The sequence below is a fragment of the Dreissena polymorpha genome, chromosome 3 (genome assembly GCF_020536995.1).
Source record: "Dreissena polymorpha isolate Duluth1 chromosome 3, UMN_Dpol_1.0, whole genome shotgun sequence".
Taxonomy (NCBI): Eukaryota; Metazoa; Mollusca; class Bivalvia; order Myida; family Dreissenidae; genus Dreissena; species Dreissena polymorpha.
Window position 1 is genome coordinate 116,024,714 of NC_068357.1, and position 19,643 is coordinate 116,044,356.

The window sequence follows — 19,643 nt, forward strand, 5'->3', positions numbered from 1 at the left end:
AAACAATAGATCAACTGTACTCATACAATAAACATGAATATGTCTTATCACTAGTACTATTGAAAGTTCAGTGATTTTACTTTTACAGCATTGGTTTACAGTTTATATCTCTCTTGGTTAATTCGTTAAAACAGTTTCACTGAAAATATGGTTTATCAATTAGTAAGTGCTGTACATAAACTAATAGCTGTTTGGCACTTATTTTCATTTCCAGAAAATCAACAAGAAACACACGATGCCCGTGCAGAATTTTATTTAAAAATTATCAAATATCTATAGTCTAAGTCAACGCTAAGTATTTAATTGAAAACGTTTATCAAATATCAAGCTTGGCAACATGAGGGCAATATAAGTTAATGATCGTCATTAAAAATTTAATGCTACATATGTAATACTATCCAAAATCAAGCCGAAAACGTAGTTTAAAGAAAGTCAAAGTAAAATTACATACTATAATACAAACATGCCAACGTGTATAGGTATTTCGTCGCGATCATAAAAATCAAATGTTAATACACATTTTTATACACCTTTATGTTATTAAAACACGTGTTGAACACGCTTCTTTTACGTTAAAAATATAGGTTTAAATCCAATAAAAAAACAGTAGTTATACAGTACAATTATTTTCCTTTTTAATGTGACAGCTTGAGTCACGAAAAAAGAAAGCCGAGCGAAACTCCTCATACATCGTAACAACCAAACTATAACTATACGAATGCATATGTCCAGACCAAACAGGAGTCAAGAAAGACACTCTTAAGAAAGCAGTGTTTATATCAATGCCGAAAATATTATGAGCAATTAATAGCGAAAGTCAGTGCAATAGAGTCCGTATCCATTTAGAGGCGATACTCCAACATTGTGGAATACTTCGATTCATCGGATCCACAATTGGCGTTAAGAGTGATCTTCGTATCTTTGCCTTTGAACGGCTCAAGGTTGGCTTTCCCTTCGAAATGGTTGCCCTTCTTTTCCAAATGGAACCACTCTCCGTCCGCCACGACGGCTACGGCGTTGGCGCCAGGTATGATGACCTTGAAAAAGACGTTACGTAGGGGAGCATCTTTGTGAAGGACCAGCGGCTCGTGAAGATAGCAACCGTCCTTCCACTGGGCGTACTGTTTCGGGAATTTGAAGGCCGGCTGTAACGCCCGCACGCAGTTGATCAGATAGTTGTAAACATTGGGTAGAGTTTTGCTGTCGTCTTGGGCAGGCAGTGCAAATATTTGGAATTTGTAGTACCCGGACTCTGGCAGGCTGATGATGAATGAGATGGTACCGTGGAGGGTTTGCGTGAATACGTATTCGGACTTCTCCTCGTCAGTTCTGCAGTTGATAAGCTGGTGGGTAACCTTCAAGTTATCTTTGCACTTCAGTTTGATCTCCATCTGGTTGTCATTGGTGCGAATTTCTGGCTCTATGTGGCTCAGAGCTGATAATCCCAGGTCACTAAATTTAGGCTGGGCACCTAAGTATCCGAGTGGAAGCTCTGGTTTCTCAGACATCGTTATTTAATATCCCGTTTAATTAAACTCTCCAATGAAGAAAAAGTCAATTCCCTCAGAAAACGCTGCACTTCCGGAAAAAATATATTTCCGCGTTCCCGAACGTAACGCCTTGATGGTTGGTGAAGAAGTAAAGTCACAGGTAAGTTGGCTGTGGGTGGGTAGACGAAGATAGATGTACGCGTGATTTGGGATACTACAGGTAGATTCAAAACCGTGAGACCGTTTAAAGTATAAAAGTTGAGGTTAAATGTACGTGTATAATTTAATGCGATAAATTAACGGTTGAAATTCCGACCGATATTTTAAAAGCATTAGTTCAAGTTTGAAATAAAAATACAGTGTACGTCCTAATGCACGGTTGCAATTCTAATCTTATTGGGATTGTATATAGGCACTATACTTTACAGTGTGCAAAATAAATATTGAAGTAATATAATATTGAGAATAATGTGAGCTGTTAATTGTTCACTTTGAGACGAACACGTACTATTGCTTACATAACAGTGTTTTGAATTACATGTTGCATTTATTTAAAAGCCCGTAAACAATAAACATCAACGAATATTTAGTAAATTATTTCGACAAAACAGATACCACATCAAAAATAAATGTTCCTTATAGCAATTGCCAAACTTTTAACGCTAGATGTGGTCTGGTAACATAGTTTTAACAAGATCCAAAATGTTTTGTTTTTTTGTTTTTTGCGTGACAATACATGTATTTTTAACACATGTTCATTTACCAAGTTTGTATTCGTGTGTCGCATGAAGAGGTATCTTTACGAGAAAGTAAAATAGCATATAGTGTGCCCCCCAAAAATAAAAACGAGCAGTTTGTATGTCGTTAAAGTTAAGTCACCATACCACATCTAGCGTTGACATTTTGGCTATTTCTATACGGAAATTTTGTTTCATGGGTTAACTTTATTTTACGTAATATTGTGCGAAATATGTGTTGATTTTAAGGGTTTATGTTACTTTAAAGCGTAAAAAAGTACATACAATTCTATACAAAATAAATACAAACACTGATGTAGTAATGCGAGTCAATTTGAACATGTAGTCGTGTTCTTGCAACCCATGCTAAATGAACTTACATGTAGGCGGGCTTATCAGATGAAGGCAAAGGAGTCATCCTGTAACTTCCTCTGACAGCGATTCGAATGATAGACGCTTTTTGATGGTGATACATCGTTCTTGTAGGCATGATATCTGCTCCAGAATGCTTGTCGGCGCATTTCTTAAAATAGAAACCCTCTACGATAGTTGGCTGTGAAACGAAGCGCGTATCATTCCAAGAAGATGCTGATGCAGTAATTATAGCCATCGTTTAGCTGTTTCTGGAACTAGATAACTGTTGATTAATACATCGGAATGATCGATAAATCTATATAAATCCTTTTTCATAACAGATGTACAGATTTAGACCAATATATCGTACTGTTTTGAAGAGTATTGGGAATAATGTGTTTCAAAATGTTATAGTTAAGTTCCATTTACTGTTGCTAATTAAAACATAAATTTCATACACTTGTGTAATTGTGTTCATGTTCATGTTCAGCATAAGAATTCCAAACTGTGGTGTTATGAGCGTGCAATAGACGCTCTACATATATAAATTAAATAAGGTAAGGGGTGTTGCGGCAGTTTATTTAACCGAGGATATATTTTTAGCAACACCGATGATGCTATTATCACAACTCAATATTTTGTTATCAGTTTCAGCTGAAATGACCGAGTTGGTGCATAATACCATTGTCAGTGGTTCGATACCAGGTGGGGTTAACTTTTTTTACTTTTGTTTTCTTTCTTTAATTTCATTCTTGTATTATACTGGAGCCCTTTGGTCCGGTTTTTTACATTTATCAATTTAAAGCATTTCATCACAAACGTCAAAACATGCCGAAATCTGTGAACAAGTACATGTAAGTTATTAATGATTAAGGTCGAGTTTGATACTGTATGGTATTATGTTTGTGATTAAATATTGTTTTTTTTATTAATGTCTTTTGGTAAGCTGTTGTGATCCCAGTTAAGATTGTAAACAATTTCTAATGGTTATGCATATTTCTAACAATCTATGTACCGGTACTTGGGTTTTTAGTTTAAACCTATTTATTTTAGCTCGATTGCGTCGAAAGCCTTAGGCTTATATACACGCTCTCGAGTCCGTTTCCTGGGCCTAGAACCAGTACTTGGTGTCTTTGGGGGAGATCTAAAGAACGCTCCCACGGTGGGGATCGAACCCGTGACCTCCCGGTCGCAAGGCGGACACCATATCCATTACACCACTGCGACTTTGACTTGGGTTTTGCCTAATTGCTGTATTTTATGAAATTTGATGTAGACGGTAGGGATAGTTAAAACAAAAAATCTGTGTTAAAAGTGCGGTGACCTCCTTTTCTATTTGTTTTTATGATGAAAACACGTAGATGAACATATTTGAGCAGTTTCGCAGAATTCTATTTGACAGAAAAAAATTAAATTATATATGTGGTTACAATAATAAAAAATGACGTTATATATATATATATATATATATATATATATATATATATATATATATATATATATATATATATATAATATATATGTTGGATATTTATCGTGTTTGAGGCATTGCAAATGTTTATGCGCTCGAACGATAGAATACTCATTTTATGGGAATCATAAAAATTGACAGCGAGATAGCAAACTATTCAATATTTTTTTAGGGCGATATTAAAATTTTGCATCAACAGCGCACGATAGATTTACCTTAATGAATGCATACTGAACTCGAGATGGAGGCATTAATAACTAATCTCAATTTTGTCCCTGCAGCATGTATATCTTTGTTAAAATATCATAAATGTACATTTAATAGGTAATAAACCTACACTTATTACACAACGCATTTCAATATGTATATAATATGTGTTGTCTTTTACCGGTATACATGAAACACAGAAATGATTTTAGTTTCCGCACGTTATAAACTGAGCGCTTTGACAAATGATGATCGAATTCGGTATGCTTAGTATTTAAATGCAAATGTTTATTAACCCATTTATGCCTAGCGTCTAGAAAAAACGCCTTGGCAAACAGCGTAGACCCAGATGAGACGCCGCATGATGCGGCGTCTCATCTGGGTCTGCGCTGTTTGCTTAAAGGAATTTCTCCAAGAAATATTCTAAATATAGAAATGAATACTCTAGACATCCCTAATTTTGGAAATAAATTGATCCAATTTAGGAGAATGGGTGAGTCCACTAGGCAAAAACGGGTTAATGTTGAGATCAACTTGTGAAAAGTCCTGAGTAGAGATGGCCTTATACTATTATTGACGTTTCCACACTGAAGCTAGACATCGCTTTGACCTACGATCTCGGTAATAGGAAGGAGAGCATAACAGCTTTGACGTCAAGCGATGAGGACCTATGTCACAGGAGCTGGTAACAAGAAAACAATTTTCTCCATAGATATTTATCTCGGCGAGATATCTAGCAAAACGTCATGAGAAAAAATCTCCCTTTCTATAACATTTGGGAGAAATGAAGACGGTTTTTGATTCTGATTATGTCTACTAGTACTGCTACTAGTAAAACAATTAGTATTACTAGCACTGATACTAAAAGACATGTTAATAGGAAATGGGAAAGCGGAAAAGAAATTTACCTCTTATATTGAAGTTTCATTATTTCCACGTTGTAAAATCGGAAATTAGAGAGTATTAGAACATAGTTCTAATAACAACAAAAAAACTTCCAAAACCAATTTACTTTAAAGACATGGCGTTTTGTTCAAATATTTAAATTTCAAATTATACTTATAGTTGTCGTAGTGTTTACCTTAAATGTGTTATAATTATTTAATAATATTTAACTGCTCATAACGATAACTCATTTTGGTTTACATGCAGCGTGTAAGCAATATGCGTGCATTTTATTATGAAAACTCAACACCAAATATTTAAACTAACACAATTTATTACAATACTAAAGTATTGATTTCACAAGAAATTAATGAAATTAAAATGTTATGTGTAGTGATATGGGCTTCTTTTTTCGGGGTTTTGTTCTTGTGGTCTTTTTCTCGAACAAATTTAAAGATGTCTATTTACACAAACAAGCAGGTAAGGGATGATCGACATCTTAATTTGTTTTCTAAAGTCCATGTTGCTTTTACTTTAAGAGTGAAGTCTCCTGTAATCATACGAGTCGTGTTCTGAGAAAACTTGGCATAATACATGTGCGTAAAGTGTCATCCCAGATTAGCCTGTGTACTGCGAACAGGCTAATCAGTGACGACACTTTCCGCTTTTATTACATTTTCCGTTAAAATAAAGTCTTTTCTAAGCAAAAATCCAATTTGGGCGGAAAGTGTGGCCCCTGTGCGGACTGCACAGGCTAATCTGGGTCGACAATTTACGCACATGCATTATGCCCAGTTTTCTCAGAACGCGACTCATATTATATGAAGAAGAAGTATACCAAAAACGTGGAATGTTCTCAACGCAATCATTTTACAATCAATTTGGGCCACAAAGAAACCAACCGTTACATCGACCCAAATGATTAATTGATGTACACTTATTCAAAATAGTAAACATAATTATGTGAAAATGCACAGAGACACAATATGAGTCTTTGTTATAACATTCAGGTATTCAAAAACGCAAGTTATTTGTTAAATTCAGTACCTTAATAAGTGTTTGTTGATCAGAAATAACATATAGTGTGATGCATATATTTTATCAAAGATAAACAGTATAATAAATATTGTTATGTGTTCTGTGTATATGTATTAAACTGTCTCTCATAGTTCAATCATATGTACGTAACAAGCAATGACAACGGTATACATACGTTTTCACAGACAATTTATCATAGAATTCCTGGAATACCGATCAACTTACTGAGAAATCAACACGCGACTCTTTGTGTTAAGTACATGCGTACCGAGAATATAGAAATATTACATTACGAGCACCTACGTCTGCGTTCTGAGAAAACTAGGCTTAATGCATGTGCGTAAAGTGTCGTCCCAGAAAGCCTGTGCAGTCCGCACTGGCTAATCAGGGACGACATTTTCCGCTTTTACGGTGTTTTTAGTTTCAAGGAAGTCCCTCCTTACCGAAAATCAACTTTAGGCGGAAAGTGTCGACCAATTTAGAAGGATGGAAGAGTCCACTAGGCACGGGCATGGGTTAAATCTGTATAATAAAAACTATTATATTATTAAATTGCCGTTTAGCTAAGTTCGCATGTGAAATGAAGAATGTTTTTCCTTTCTAACGTTATCGTCATAAATTATCAAACATTAATTCTTAAATAATGCTATAACGCGTAGTTGTTGATGTTGTGCGTCGAACACATGCATTATATAACGTGCTTAAGCTTTCCGGTACCGTATGTAACATATCTGTACAACCATCAAGAAGAAACTGTCAAAATAAATCATTGCCTCAAAATGTTTGTTGTTTCGCATTTTCCTACCAAATGGGATATACCTCGAAATGTTTCTGATTCTCTGTTGTTGGCAGCATACCAACGTTCACGAGCATTTTGAAATACGACCGATTCTAAAAATTCTCCCGGCGCACCTGAAGGTGGGGATATATTTTAATGTGAGTATTATTATTTTGGCAGGCACAAGAATGCTACTTGGAATAGTTCATCATTACAATCTGACACCGCTTCTCTTAACACTATTTGTATTGAATGCGTAGTTTACTGTAAGTATTTATTTAAGCTATAAGCGTAATTCAATTATTGTATATACCACAATTTTAAATGCATGCATAACAATGTGTTAACAAAATTTATCCATTGTGCCTTTATTTCGTGTAGAAGCCTTACTAATTGGTCGACAAATATATGAGCATCGCTCTGCGAAAATGTTGTTTACTGCATGTGCGTAAAGTGTCGTCCTGGATTAGCCTGTGCAGTCCGCACAGGCTTATCAGGGACGACACTTTTTGCTCAAACAATATTTTACTTATACAATATTTTTCGTAAGAAGAGAATTTCTGTAAACGAAAAAAAATCAAACAAGCGGACAGTGCCGTCCCTGATTAGCCTATGCGGAATGCACAGGCTAATTTAGAACAACACTTTACGCACATGCACTAAATACACTATCACAGAACGCGGCTCATATATATTATATAACAATCTAATTTTTTGTAGATGTTCATGTAACGCCACTATTTATATCCTGTGTTACTTTACATTTCAGCACTAAAATATCAAATAACATCATATAAATAAACTAAATGACGTTTCTATAATGTGCGAGTTTGCTGTGTTCAACAAGGTTAAAATTCACATATGTTAATAAGATTTTTGTTTTCTGCAATGCCGGCGAGGCTAATGGATAAAATGAAATATACGAGTATTATGAATTTATATATAAACTCTCTGTAGGGAAATGCATTATCATTTATTATTGATCCACATTATATCCGATGTTTATTTCTTCAAAATGTATGATGTCTGAAAATCGCAGTAAAATATAATTGTATCTGAAAAATAATAATAGTTTTTATACTAAAGCATTAAGTACGCATTAGATTGCACGGATAGTTCTTATCTTAAATGCAAATCACCATATTTCTGCAATTAACATCATTGTGTATTGCATAAGATTACAAAAAAGCTACAAAGAGTATCTCAACGGGCGATAAAACATTTCATTTCTATGGTCTGCTTTTGGCAAATATAAATAATCATACCTGAAACCCGTTTACATTACTAGCTCTTTGTGCTTTAAGGTGATCCGTCATGTTGCCGTAACATGGTGTTATAAGAATCTTTAAACTGCTAACATTGTTTTATTGCATACACATTATTTATACACGCCGATATATTGCATGTCTTAAATGTGTACAGTAACATAAAGAATCTCACGTTATTTGTTATCCTATTAGCATGAATGGTTAAGCTACCATGCATCGCTCTTATCGTTGTGATCAAGTACACTTGTAAAAATAGTCATAAAAATAAATCAAACCTTAAAATTAATCACTGACTATTGGCACTGTTTATATATCAGTTCATTTTTCCTTTAGTTTTATATATATGAGTATTTATGTTAACGAGGTATAATAAATGAAGTGGCCATCATATACTTACAATATGGGATGGATATGCTTATCATATTATGAATAGAAGTATTTTGCTTATGGACTTGATAATTAAACAAAATATGTAATGTTTCCACACACACAAATATTTTGATTATCGTCAACGATCGCAAACAATTTAAAAGTTCAACATTTTGTTTGTAAAAAATAAATTGTTGAGTATAAATGTTCCGATTTGTATCCATCAGCAAGCATCATAAATATATCAACATAAATCTAGTTTTCTCAGCGTGAATGCATTATCTTCTGCTATTCACATTCCTATACACCAACATATTTTTCGGCAAGGTATTGGTCTTTATGAGCATACGCAAGTTTAATTGCAATTTTGCAGTAAACTGCACAAAGATTGTTAGGGTATTAATTGAATTCTGAAGAATTTTAAAGAACAGCATGAATCCAGGAGTAGATTGTAGCTCTCGTAAAAGATTTATGATAAACATGATCTGAGATAAAATGTATGCATGCCTTTATCAAAACGAATTTAGAATAATATTTGAATGATCGAAATCATGGTGTATAATACCTAGAGTGTTACATGTTTTATATATTTATGAAATAAAACAGCTTTTCTTCGATTATAATTTTTAAGTCATTGCAAACATATCACGAATATTTTGCTTCGGCAATATATTTTCGTAAAGAACTGCAGAGGGGCGTAGCTGGGCATACGCAAATACGCACGTGCGTACGCTGTTTGGAAAAAATACAAAATTAAAGTGATCGAAAAAATGCAATAAAATGTGATGCCTAATACGGTTAGCGATTTTTTTCTATGCGAGAGGTGTGTTTTCATATCGAAAACACTTTAACTGTCCTAAAGTTGTTGTTTTTTCTCGACTTCATAGAATACGCATGATTTAGCTACCATTTTCGAGGTAACGTTTCTTTTCACGTGGTGACGTGGTGACTATCCATAACATTATTATCGGCTGCGCTTTATCGTTGTTTTCTACTATGTATCCGAATGGATCAGTAACGAAGCGGGCGATTTTAAGAATGGCTGCTAATTTGATGTCGCCCCGTTCATAGATGTTTTCGAAGGAAAATCAGACCAGCCAACATCCATTACAGTCGTTCTGCTTCGAATTTATGGCGGACGAAGCCACTGATGCTGCCACTATGGAGCAAATGGCTCTCTGCCTTCGATTTTACGATGCAGAGAAAGCCTTTCTCCGAGAGTAATTCGTTGGGTTTGCCGAGTGCAAGTCTACCATCGGCTAATGCCTTCCTCGAGAACCTTCAAGCTCTTGGTGTTAAAATTCAGAAAATGTGCGGCCAAGTTTATGATGGTGCGTCGAACATGTCCGGAAAGCAGAAGGAGGTCCAGGCTCGCATCCAAGACATCGTCGCGAGAGCTGTATACACTCACTGCAAGGTGCACTGGTTGAATCTCGGCATTATACACGCCTCCGACTCGATGCACGCTAAGAACATGATGGAAACTGTCCTAACAACAGCGTTTGCTTTTGACTACTCTGCCAAACGGCTTTTGCGGTTCTATGAGAACTTGGAGACTGACGCCGTAGGCACAGAAGAGATGGGTAGGAGAACAAAACTTGCAATTTCTTCTCGTTCTGCCCTGCATGCAAGTATCGACAGAAACAGCGGAGAGGTGTTTTTGTACAATGAGACGGATGAAGACATGCCTCCGTAGCACCATGGGAACGGAGCGCATGCCCGGTCTTGCCCTGTTGAATATACACCGAGAGCGAGAGATCGATCTGGAAGAGATCGTTGACGTATTAGCCAGACGAAAGGAGCGCCGTTTGGCACTTTTATTTCGTGCGTAATGTAATGCATGTCATACAAGAGACCTTGCATTTATTCGAATGTATACAGTTTACGTGTATTGTTTTTAAAAATATTTTGCTATAGGTAGAGAATACAAGACGAGATGTTAGTGTCAGACTAGAGTTATCGAGTAAATATGATAGACATAGTTCCTATCTAAAATATGGATATTTTGCTTAATTATGTCTCTTGTATTTGTGTTTTAACAATACAAATTAAGCTTAAGTTACTTTCATCCAAAAGTGTTATGTCCTGTGTTATACCATACCATAACATGGTTTCATTTAGACATACATAAAATGATATACCCCGACACAATTCTGGAATAAAAATCTTAAAGGAAAACCACATGTTTTTAAATCGACGACAAATGGTATCATATCCGAATTTATCACGCCATATTTTGCACTATAATATTGTCTGAAACCTCTCTAAAATGTTCGTACGGCTTCGTAAAGATAAACAAATTTGACGGGAGAGCATGCCCCCGGACCCCCTAGCATGCCGTTTGCGTACACTGAATATTAGCCCAGCTACGTCCCTTCTGCATTTTGTGATGGATATGCGAACACAATTTGTCAGTGTTTTTATCTACTTACATATCATCTTTAAAAGTTCTCCCATATTGAGAACACAGATTGGTCTAATCAGCGAGCACATAAAATATGTACATTAAGAACAAAATGCCTTTTGCTTTTAAAGAGCCATTACATGCGCTATCGTATATATATATAACATTAAATGTCTGTATTGAGTGCAGCTGTATATATTCTGAGGCGAGGGAGTAGACTTGGTCTTTCGTTCTCATCCCATTCAAACATGTTATTGTTCACTATAAATGTTGCATTAAATTGTTGACAATATCTCTAATCATTTGCTTAAATATACTTCCGTATTAATTTTTCGTTTTATTATGAATGTCTATTTCAACAGGACCAGTCTGTGACAGAGCTATATGTCACATGATAAAGTCTTGTTTGTGCAAAAACCTGACGATTTCAAAACATACGTTGATATATAATATATGTTATTTCTAAAAAAAATTCTCAATTATTGTAAGGTGTCTGCACCAGTATTTTAGGTTCATATGGAGTAAACTGCTGAAGCGACGACCGAAAATGGTGGCGGTTATGTGTCAAATTACAAACTCGGTGCTTATCAAAACGACTTGTTTGTGAACTAAAGCTTGTCTTCAAAAAAACGTCATCAGGAATACTAATAATAAATACAATACCATAAATAACCTCGCGGTGATGAAAACAAAATCTTCTTCTGACATAAATACAATATGTAAATTATTGTCAGATCACAGTTGTGTTGTATTTATTTAAATCTTAATTGAGGATCTGACAAAATTCATTCAATACATACTCGCAATTGTAACTCTAATGTGCAATGTAGCTCGTACATTTCGTTCAGTCGTTAACGTGTAGCGCAAACTGCTCGAATCTACCTGTTGATTGGCTTGTCAGATAAAAGTTAGAAGTCATGTTACTTCCTCGGTCAATCTCTGATGGACATATATCGTTATTGTAGGCAAAATATAATTGTTCGAAATGCTTGTCGGTGCATTTTACGCTGTCTAATCCAGGTTTTCACCTATATTTATCTTAAAAGCCCATACAATGTTGAAAAATTGTTCCGCCAATAGGCCCGAATTAATTACTGCAACTTTCTTCATTGTTAAAAATACCTAAACAAAGAAAAAAAAACAACGTTATGTCTTGTCTTCAAAGTGTTTAATTGTTCTCTGAAGAACTCGTTGACTTTATTTCTTGTGTAGTATAACATCAAGGATGTACCACATTAGGAAATCCAGACGCCATTGGGACATCATTACTATTAATTTAGATGCGTGTCTTTTTGTGGCGCATAGTTCTGCTTCTGCAACAATAAGTAAGCGTGTCGGTATTGTCTGTGTGCTTAGAATGGCCTATGCCAATTTGGTGGAAAGGTTACCATCGGGGCCTAATTTATTTTTACTGCCGGGTTGCAAAATAAAATCCTGATTACAAAGCCAATACGACATAGAGACCGTAAACCGATTAGTTATGTTACTCGGCTGTTACTGGCATACGTAAATACTTGTACTATCTGGAGTCACACACATTTTATCCACTAGCTTGCTTTCACAAAAACAAGTCTTTGTTGGGCGTTGACATCATCGTAGTAGGCTTTCCAATTAAAGTGTAATCTACGTGTGTACTCATTTAATGTATGTGGATGTAATGTGGAAAAGAATTTATTAGAAACACAGCCGCATCATTTTTCTTTGACTTGTTTTACCAACACACACCAATTCACATTAAAGCCGTATATCTTTTTCAAGAGAGAACTCTTGTTAATAATAACTACCCACTACGAGAGGTTGATCAAAACAGAGGCCGCGAGTATCCCTTATGGATACCGATGCATGTATACTGCCGTTGTTACCGTGCTGCTAGAACGCGATAAAGGATTATAATATATTGATCTTGCCAGATTCATCCATGGAAATATTGATAGCTGAAATTACATCAAGATCTAGGCCGAAATAGTTTATTCAATTGTTAAAACATTTGTTGCGAAAATAGTTTATTTAAGGTGAAATGCAATATATACGCATGCAAAATAACTTTGATAGACGTTGACGTAAGTATATTAACTCGTATTTGTAAAGATTTCAAATGCATATCTTGTTTTATTTAATGGGTGCAATATCCAATGGATGGTTGTATGAAACGTGAAATTCGATTATTTCGATTGAAAGTTATTCGATACATAATTACCATATTTTAAATAACAATGTGTGTATTTGTCGAGCGTTTGTTGTTTGAGCATATGCTTGATACTTTTATATGAATATGCAATGCTTTCATCAATCGTTTCATGTAAAGACATGTAAATTTATTTTTTCAGATTAATCTGGTTTGACGCAAGGTGAGTGTTTGAACAAGGTTATAAAACTCAATTTATCATGTATCATCCACATCGACACTAAGAGAGCTAATTTATTCAATATTTGTTTTAAGGGCGATGTTTAAATTTGACACAAACACTCCATAACTCGCATAGCTTAAATCAATGCACATAATCTTCAAGCTGGAAACTAGAACAACTTATTAGTAGTTTGTTTCCACAATACATAAGCCTTTCTATCAATGCGGAGTCTTAAATATACATTTTGTTTGTAACAACCTAGGCTAACGAAACAGTCTGAAAGATATGTAAATACTAAATAGCGATGAGCGAGGCTAACTTTTAAGTCTATTTGTAGTTTCTTTTGTGCCGAAATGTTTATCAGACGGCTGGTTATTCAATACACTAATATATAGCATACTTGCCAATACCAATTTTAGACTTTCCTAGATGTTAAAATAACTGATAAAGGCGCATTTGCTTTCTTTAAATGCAGCGAAAGGGTTGTCAACATCCATTCATTCACAAATATCAGAATGCATAAACCTGTTCACTTACTTAGTAATGGAAAAGTTTAAAAGATTCTTAGATTGACAAAACATGCGTACATTACATTAACACAGCGGTATTAAACTACATCCCTATGATCGTGAGTTAAACGATTACTTAGCGATTGAATTAAGTAGTTTAATTATTTTGATTGAAAAAAAAACAATTTTCAAAATTATACATTGTCAAAAGCAATAAGATAAGATTTATATTTATATATGTGTAACAGAAAAGGAACGGGACAAAAATGATAAAGCTTTCCAATCGATCAAAAGTCCATTACAGGCCCTATATATAATACTGATATACTATATATTACTTAAATAAGTTGGTACCATTTTGATGCACGAGTTCAGAATACCAACTCGATTTTCAGTCATGTAACTCAAGCCTGACATTTCGTTGTTGTTGTTTTGCTCACTAGTAAGTCATACTGGTAGAAGATTGCGGGACAGATATGTATACGTTTTAACGTAAAAAATCGCGTCCTGCATTTTTTCTTAACGAATTTCAAATAACCGGATAAATAATAATGCTATATCATGATTATTTATCCAACAACAACATGTATAGCAGGCTACACTCTAAGGTAATACTAGAGCACAGAATATGTATCATTTCGTCTACTGTTTAAATTAACAGATGTAAAATTACATAATTAAACGGAAAGAGTAGTGTTAAATGAGGTGTGAGATCTCAATTTAGTTTTCACATGTCATTGTCTTCAACAATTATAACTAAGAAGGCTGTTGTACTTACTCCCATTATCTCCAAAGGCATTCGTTCACAATCTTTAAATGCACTCTAATAGAACATTCTCCAATCCTTCAGTACTCCAAAAAGAAAAGCCTAACTACGAACACAGAGTCAAAATCTTGAGCATGAATAAATCGACAAATTGTTATGAAATAACACATTTATAAAATATAAAGCATATTTAAAAAAGATACACAATCAGATTCATTGATTACAGTTTCTCTTGACAATCTTGGTTATTGTAGTGCCAAAAAGAAACAAATTTTTAATAGCCAGTTCCATTAGATACACTGACAATTGTATAGCATAAACAGTATTAACAGAAGCATTATAAAGTGGTATGTATGTAAGTAAATGTGTGTCAGATTTTAAATAATTGGACAATCTCTAAAGATTGGCATTCGCTTTTAACATTTTTACCTGACAATTTTTCCTCGAATACCCGACATTCCTTTGCAACCGTTTAGTAGTCAAAATGCATGAATTCCTATTCAGTAAATGCATTACCAGACAAACAAAATGGCGTGGCATTTTGAAGGCATTATGTTTTTATAATGTGGATACGCTTACAAAGAGATCATTCTTAATTTAATGCATACGTATGCAATTTGGCCTCTGAAGCACGTGACTCACCCCAGGTAAATGATCGTTAAAGATGTGTATTTTTGTGAGCAGTAAATTTGTTTTGCGTCCGAATAGGTCACTTGCCACAAAGAAGGACCGCGAATTCTGATTTAATTTGTTCTTAACATTTTATTGTTTAAATAACCTCGCTTTACAGCGACATTTAATGAATGTGAAGCTTTTTTAATCTTTCTATTTGTCAAATAACGGCACATTTCAAGGACATAGTATTGTTCGATATGTTTTTTAAAATGAATTTTAGAGCAATGATTTTTTGTATTCAATTCTGTTTATTCAAACCTTATCATTCTATTGATTCGTATGTCTTCAGAACTATAGACGTTGGCGTCCATAATTACCATGAATTGATATTTAATGGTTTATTGTCAACCGCAAACATTATGGAGCATGTGCTTAACGCTTTTTTTCCTGACGGTCATCAAACTTTTTTAATCAACACAATGATCAAAATATACTATGGCTAATGTGGTTTTGCCCTTTTTGTGTCAAATAGTATGCATTTTGAACTTCCTCCGTGTCTGTGTTGATGGCGTTATACCAACGTTTTCAAGGATTTCGAAATACAAGCGAAATACAAGCAATTCTTAAATTTCTGTCAGAAGGTGAGGAGATATTTCGATTACGGTATAAGTTGGTTATGATTTTGGCAGAAACAAGAACGCCATATGGAACAGGGCATCCGTATGCTAATTTTATGATAACGACTGTCTATAATAGTTCGGTTTTCCATGATTTCGGCAAGAACGCTCGATATCCGCTAATTACTTCATACTAGAAGATGTTACATTCGAGTAGACAAGTCGAAAATAAGAGATTTAGAAAAAATATGTATTTTTCTAAATATGTCTACAGAAATAGATAGGCCATATCGAAAGTGCAAACATGCCGTCTTCTTCAAAAACTGGAAAACCTGTTCAATCAACGAGCTCGTGGTTGTCAGATTAACAAAACATACAATCTCCCACAAATATATTTCTCATTTATTTTGTGTAGGCTAATCTATCAACTTGGGTAATTGGATGATGCACAAAATGAGATTAGATTTTAAGCGTGTTCCTAATTGCATGTCTAATATTATTAATCATACCACCGCATTGATATCTGCCTGATATAACGTTGCCTGATATATTTTTTATATCATGGTCAATAGGAAGTTCTTATATCAGTCATGTGCGGAGGATTGTCATAATACTCGGAATAAACTATAAAGTAATCATTTGAGTAAAATCGAATCAGAATCAACAAAACAAACACATTAATACCAAGATGTAAACACAAAATGCAACACAAACAGCAAAAAAAAAATTTTTTTGCGCGCGTGCTCATGACGTCATTAGTAACACGTCAAACGACAAAATTCATATTCTTTCCCGCTTAAATTGCAGCTTGTGTGCGATGTTTTTTCATTATTTCTTTGAAATCGGGAACGTAAATATATGATAAACAGAAAAAAAGGTTACTGCTGATCTTTTGTAATATATCAGGCTCGGCACGAATAAATTAACGGCTCGGCAAGACTCGTCGTTTTATTATTCTAAGCCTGATATATTACAAATAGATCAGGCAGTAACCTGTTATTCTCTATTTACTTGTTTAACTCCTCAAACATGTTACACTTCTAACCAAATAGAGATAACGTTGAGAACATGTTACACATTTGGAACGGATACATGTTTGGAATATTTTACATTTACTCTAAACTGGTAATAACGTGTATATTCTTAACAGTAACAAAAAGGTATGTATTACCATTCCCATTTAATAATTGTGCGTTATTTTGCGTAAAACAAACGCTTTATGTTATATTTAATTATCTCATTTTTCAGCGGTGTGATAAGGGGAACAACCACCGAAATACATCCCAAAAATAGACAGTAGTGTTTCTTTCCAATATGATTTATTTCCCATTGAAAGTATTTATACTAATAATTTTCTGTTTTGTACAGTCATTGAATTGTTTGTAAGGTACATAGGTGATGTTGATGTTAATCTAAGATTTTATTATACTTTCATGAGTTAGCATGTAATACCTAATTGCATGTTGTTGCGTTCGTCGTGCTTTCTCCTGAAACGTTTCATATAAACTATATATATATATATACATATATAGGTTATATCTATTGAAACATAGTTGAATGATCCGCTTTTCTTGATTCCAGAAGGTGCTATATTAGGTTTTACTATTTTTGTGTACCAAACACTTAAATTGTGCTCATTATTATAGATGCATGATTATGAGTACTTGTATCATAGTTCTATACGGATAACAACACGTTAAGTCAAATAACAATTGTTGACATTGTTTCATGAATACAAAAGTTATCGTCATAAATACCAGAGACAGCTTTTTACCCCCGCCAGAATAATTTTGACCGTGAAGTGGTTACGTTGATTTTCAGCAGTCGTGATTGATTGATGACGACTTGAAATCTTCTAAATACAATTTGCTTTTCAGTGAGTATAGGAGATATGAAGCACATGCAAAAAACATGAAGGCTAGACTATTGGTAAACATATGTCCACATGCAAAGAGACACAATATGAGTCTTTGTTATAACACGCAGTTATTCAAACACACACGTTATTTGTTAATTTCAGTACCTTAATAAGTGTTTGTTGATCAGAAATAACATATAGTGTAATGCAAACATTTTATCCAAGCTAAACAGTATTTTATGTTTTATGTCTTTCAGATTTCAATCATACGTACGATACAAGCAATGAGAAAGGTATACATACGTTTCACAGACAATTTATCATAGAATTCCTTAAATACCGTTCAACTTACCGAGAAATCAGCGTGCAAAGCTTTGTGTTAAGAGAGTATAGAAATGTTACATTACGAGCACCAACGTGCTTGTTAAATGCAATAATATGCTTGTCATTTGAGATCATTTGATTCGCGTTCTGAGAATGCATGTGCGTAAAGTGTCGTCCCAAATTAGCCTGCGAAGTCCGCACAAGCTAATCAGAGACGAAACGTTTCGCTTAAACCATTTTTTGCTTTAAAATATTTTTCTTAAAAAGAGACTTTCCGATGTGGAATGCACAGGCTAATCTAGAACACGACTTAACGCACATGCACTTAACCCACTATCACTGAGGCTCATATATAGTATATAACAATATCATATAGTGTAGATGTTCATGTAACGCCACTATGTATATCATGTGTTATTATCCATTTCAACACTAAAACATCAAATAACTAAATATAAATAAACAAAACGACGTTTCTATAATGTGCACGTTTGCTGTGTTCAACAAGGTTGAAATTCACAAATGTTTATAAGATTTTTGTTAACTGCAATGCCGCGAGGCTAAGGGATTAAATGAAATATACGAGTATGATGAATGTATATATAAACTCTATCTGAAATGGATCATTGTTTTTCTACAAAATCATTAGCACGCATTAGATTGTACGGATAGTTCTAATCTTAAATGCAAAACACCATATTTCTGCAATAAATATCATTGTATATTGCACAAGTTTACAAAAGATGAACTCAACCGGCGATTAAACATTTCGTTTATATGGTCTGCTTTATTGGAAATATAAATAATCAGACCTGAAGCCGTTTACATTACTAGCTCTTTGTGCGTTAAGGTGATACGCCATTTTCGGTAACATTTTATAAGAATCTTAAAACTGCTTACATTGTTTTATTGCATACACATTCTATATACACGCCGATATATTGCATGTCGTTAATTTGTAGAGTAATATAAAAACAATAACCCGTTATTTGTTATCCTATTAGCATGAATGGTTAAGCTAGCATGCATCTCTAATATATTTGGATCAAATACACTGCTAAAAAAGTCATAACAAATAAATCAAAGCTTTAAATTAATCACTGACTATTGGCACTGTTTATGTGTTAAGTTCCTTTTTTTCTTTAGTTTTATATATATGAGTATTTATGTTAACGATGTATAATAAATGAAGTGGCCATCATATACTTACAATATGGGATGGATATGCTTATCATATTATGAATAGAAGTATTTTGCTTATGTACTTGATAATTAAAAAATAATATGTAATGTTTCCACACACACAAATATTATGAATACTCGTCAACGAACGCAAATAATTTAAAAGTTCAACTTTTTGTTTGTAAATATTAAATTGCTGAGTATAAATGTTCCGATTTGTATCCATCAGCAAGTCTCATAAATATATCAACATAAATCTAGTTTTTCTCAGCGTGAATGCACTATCTTCGTCTATTCACATTCCTATACACCAATATATTTTTCGGCAAGGTATTGGTCTTTATGAGCATACGTAGGTTTAATTGCAATTTTGCAGTAAACTGCACAAAGATTGTCAGGGTATAAGTTGAATTTTGAAGAATT

General features: G+C 34.1%; 2 protein-coding genes across 2 annotated transcripts in view; one reads left to right on the forward strand and one right to left on the reverse strand.

Moving 5' to 3' along the window:
• The window catches only part of LOC127871136 (eukaryotic translation initiation factor 2-alpha kinase-like), a 626,118-nt gene that overhangs the window by 309,354 nt on the left and 297,121 nt on the right, over positions 1–19,643 (forward strand). The gene's annotated exons all lie outside the window — the stretch shown is intronic.
• LOC127871145 (uncharacterized) lies at positions 237–1,654 on the reverse strand. Its single transcript, XM_052413872.1, has one exon. The coding sequence runs from the start codon at positions 1,506–1,508 to the stop codon at positions 843–845; it is 666 nt and encodes a 221-aa protein (XP_052269832.1). The 5' UTR covers positions 1,509–1,654; the 3' UTR covers positions 237–842.

What these genes read in the sequence shown, in the direction of transcription:
- LOC127871145 (XM_052413872.1), bottom strand. Translation starts at nt 1,508, where the DNA reads ATGTCTGAGAAACCAGAGCTTCCACTCGGATACTTAGGTGCCCAGCCT.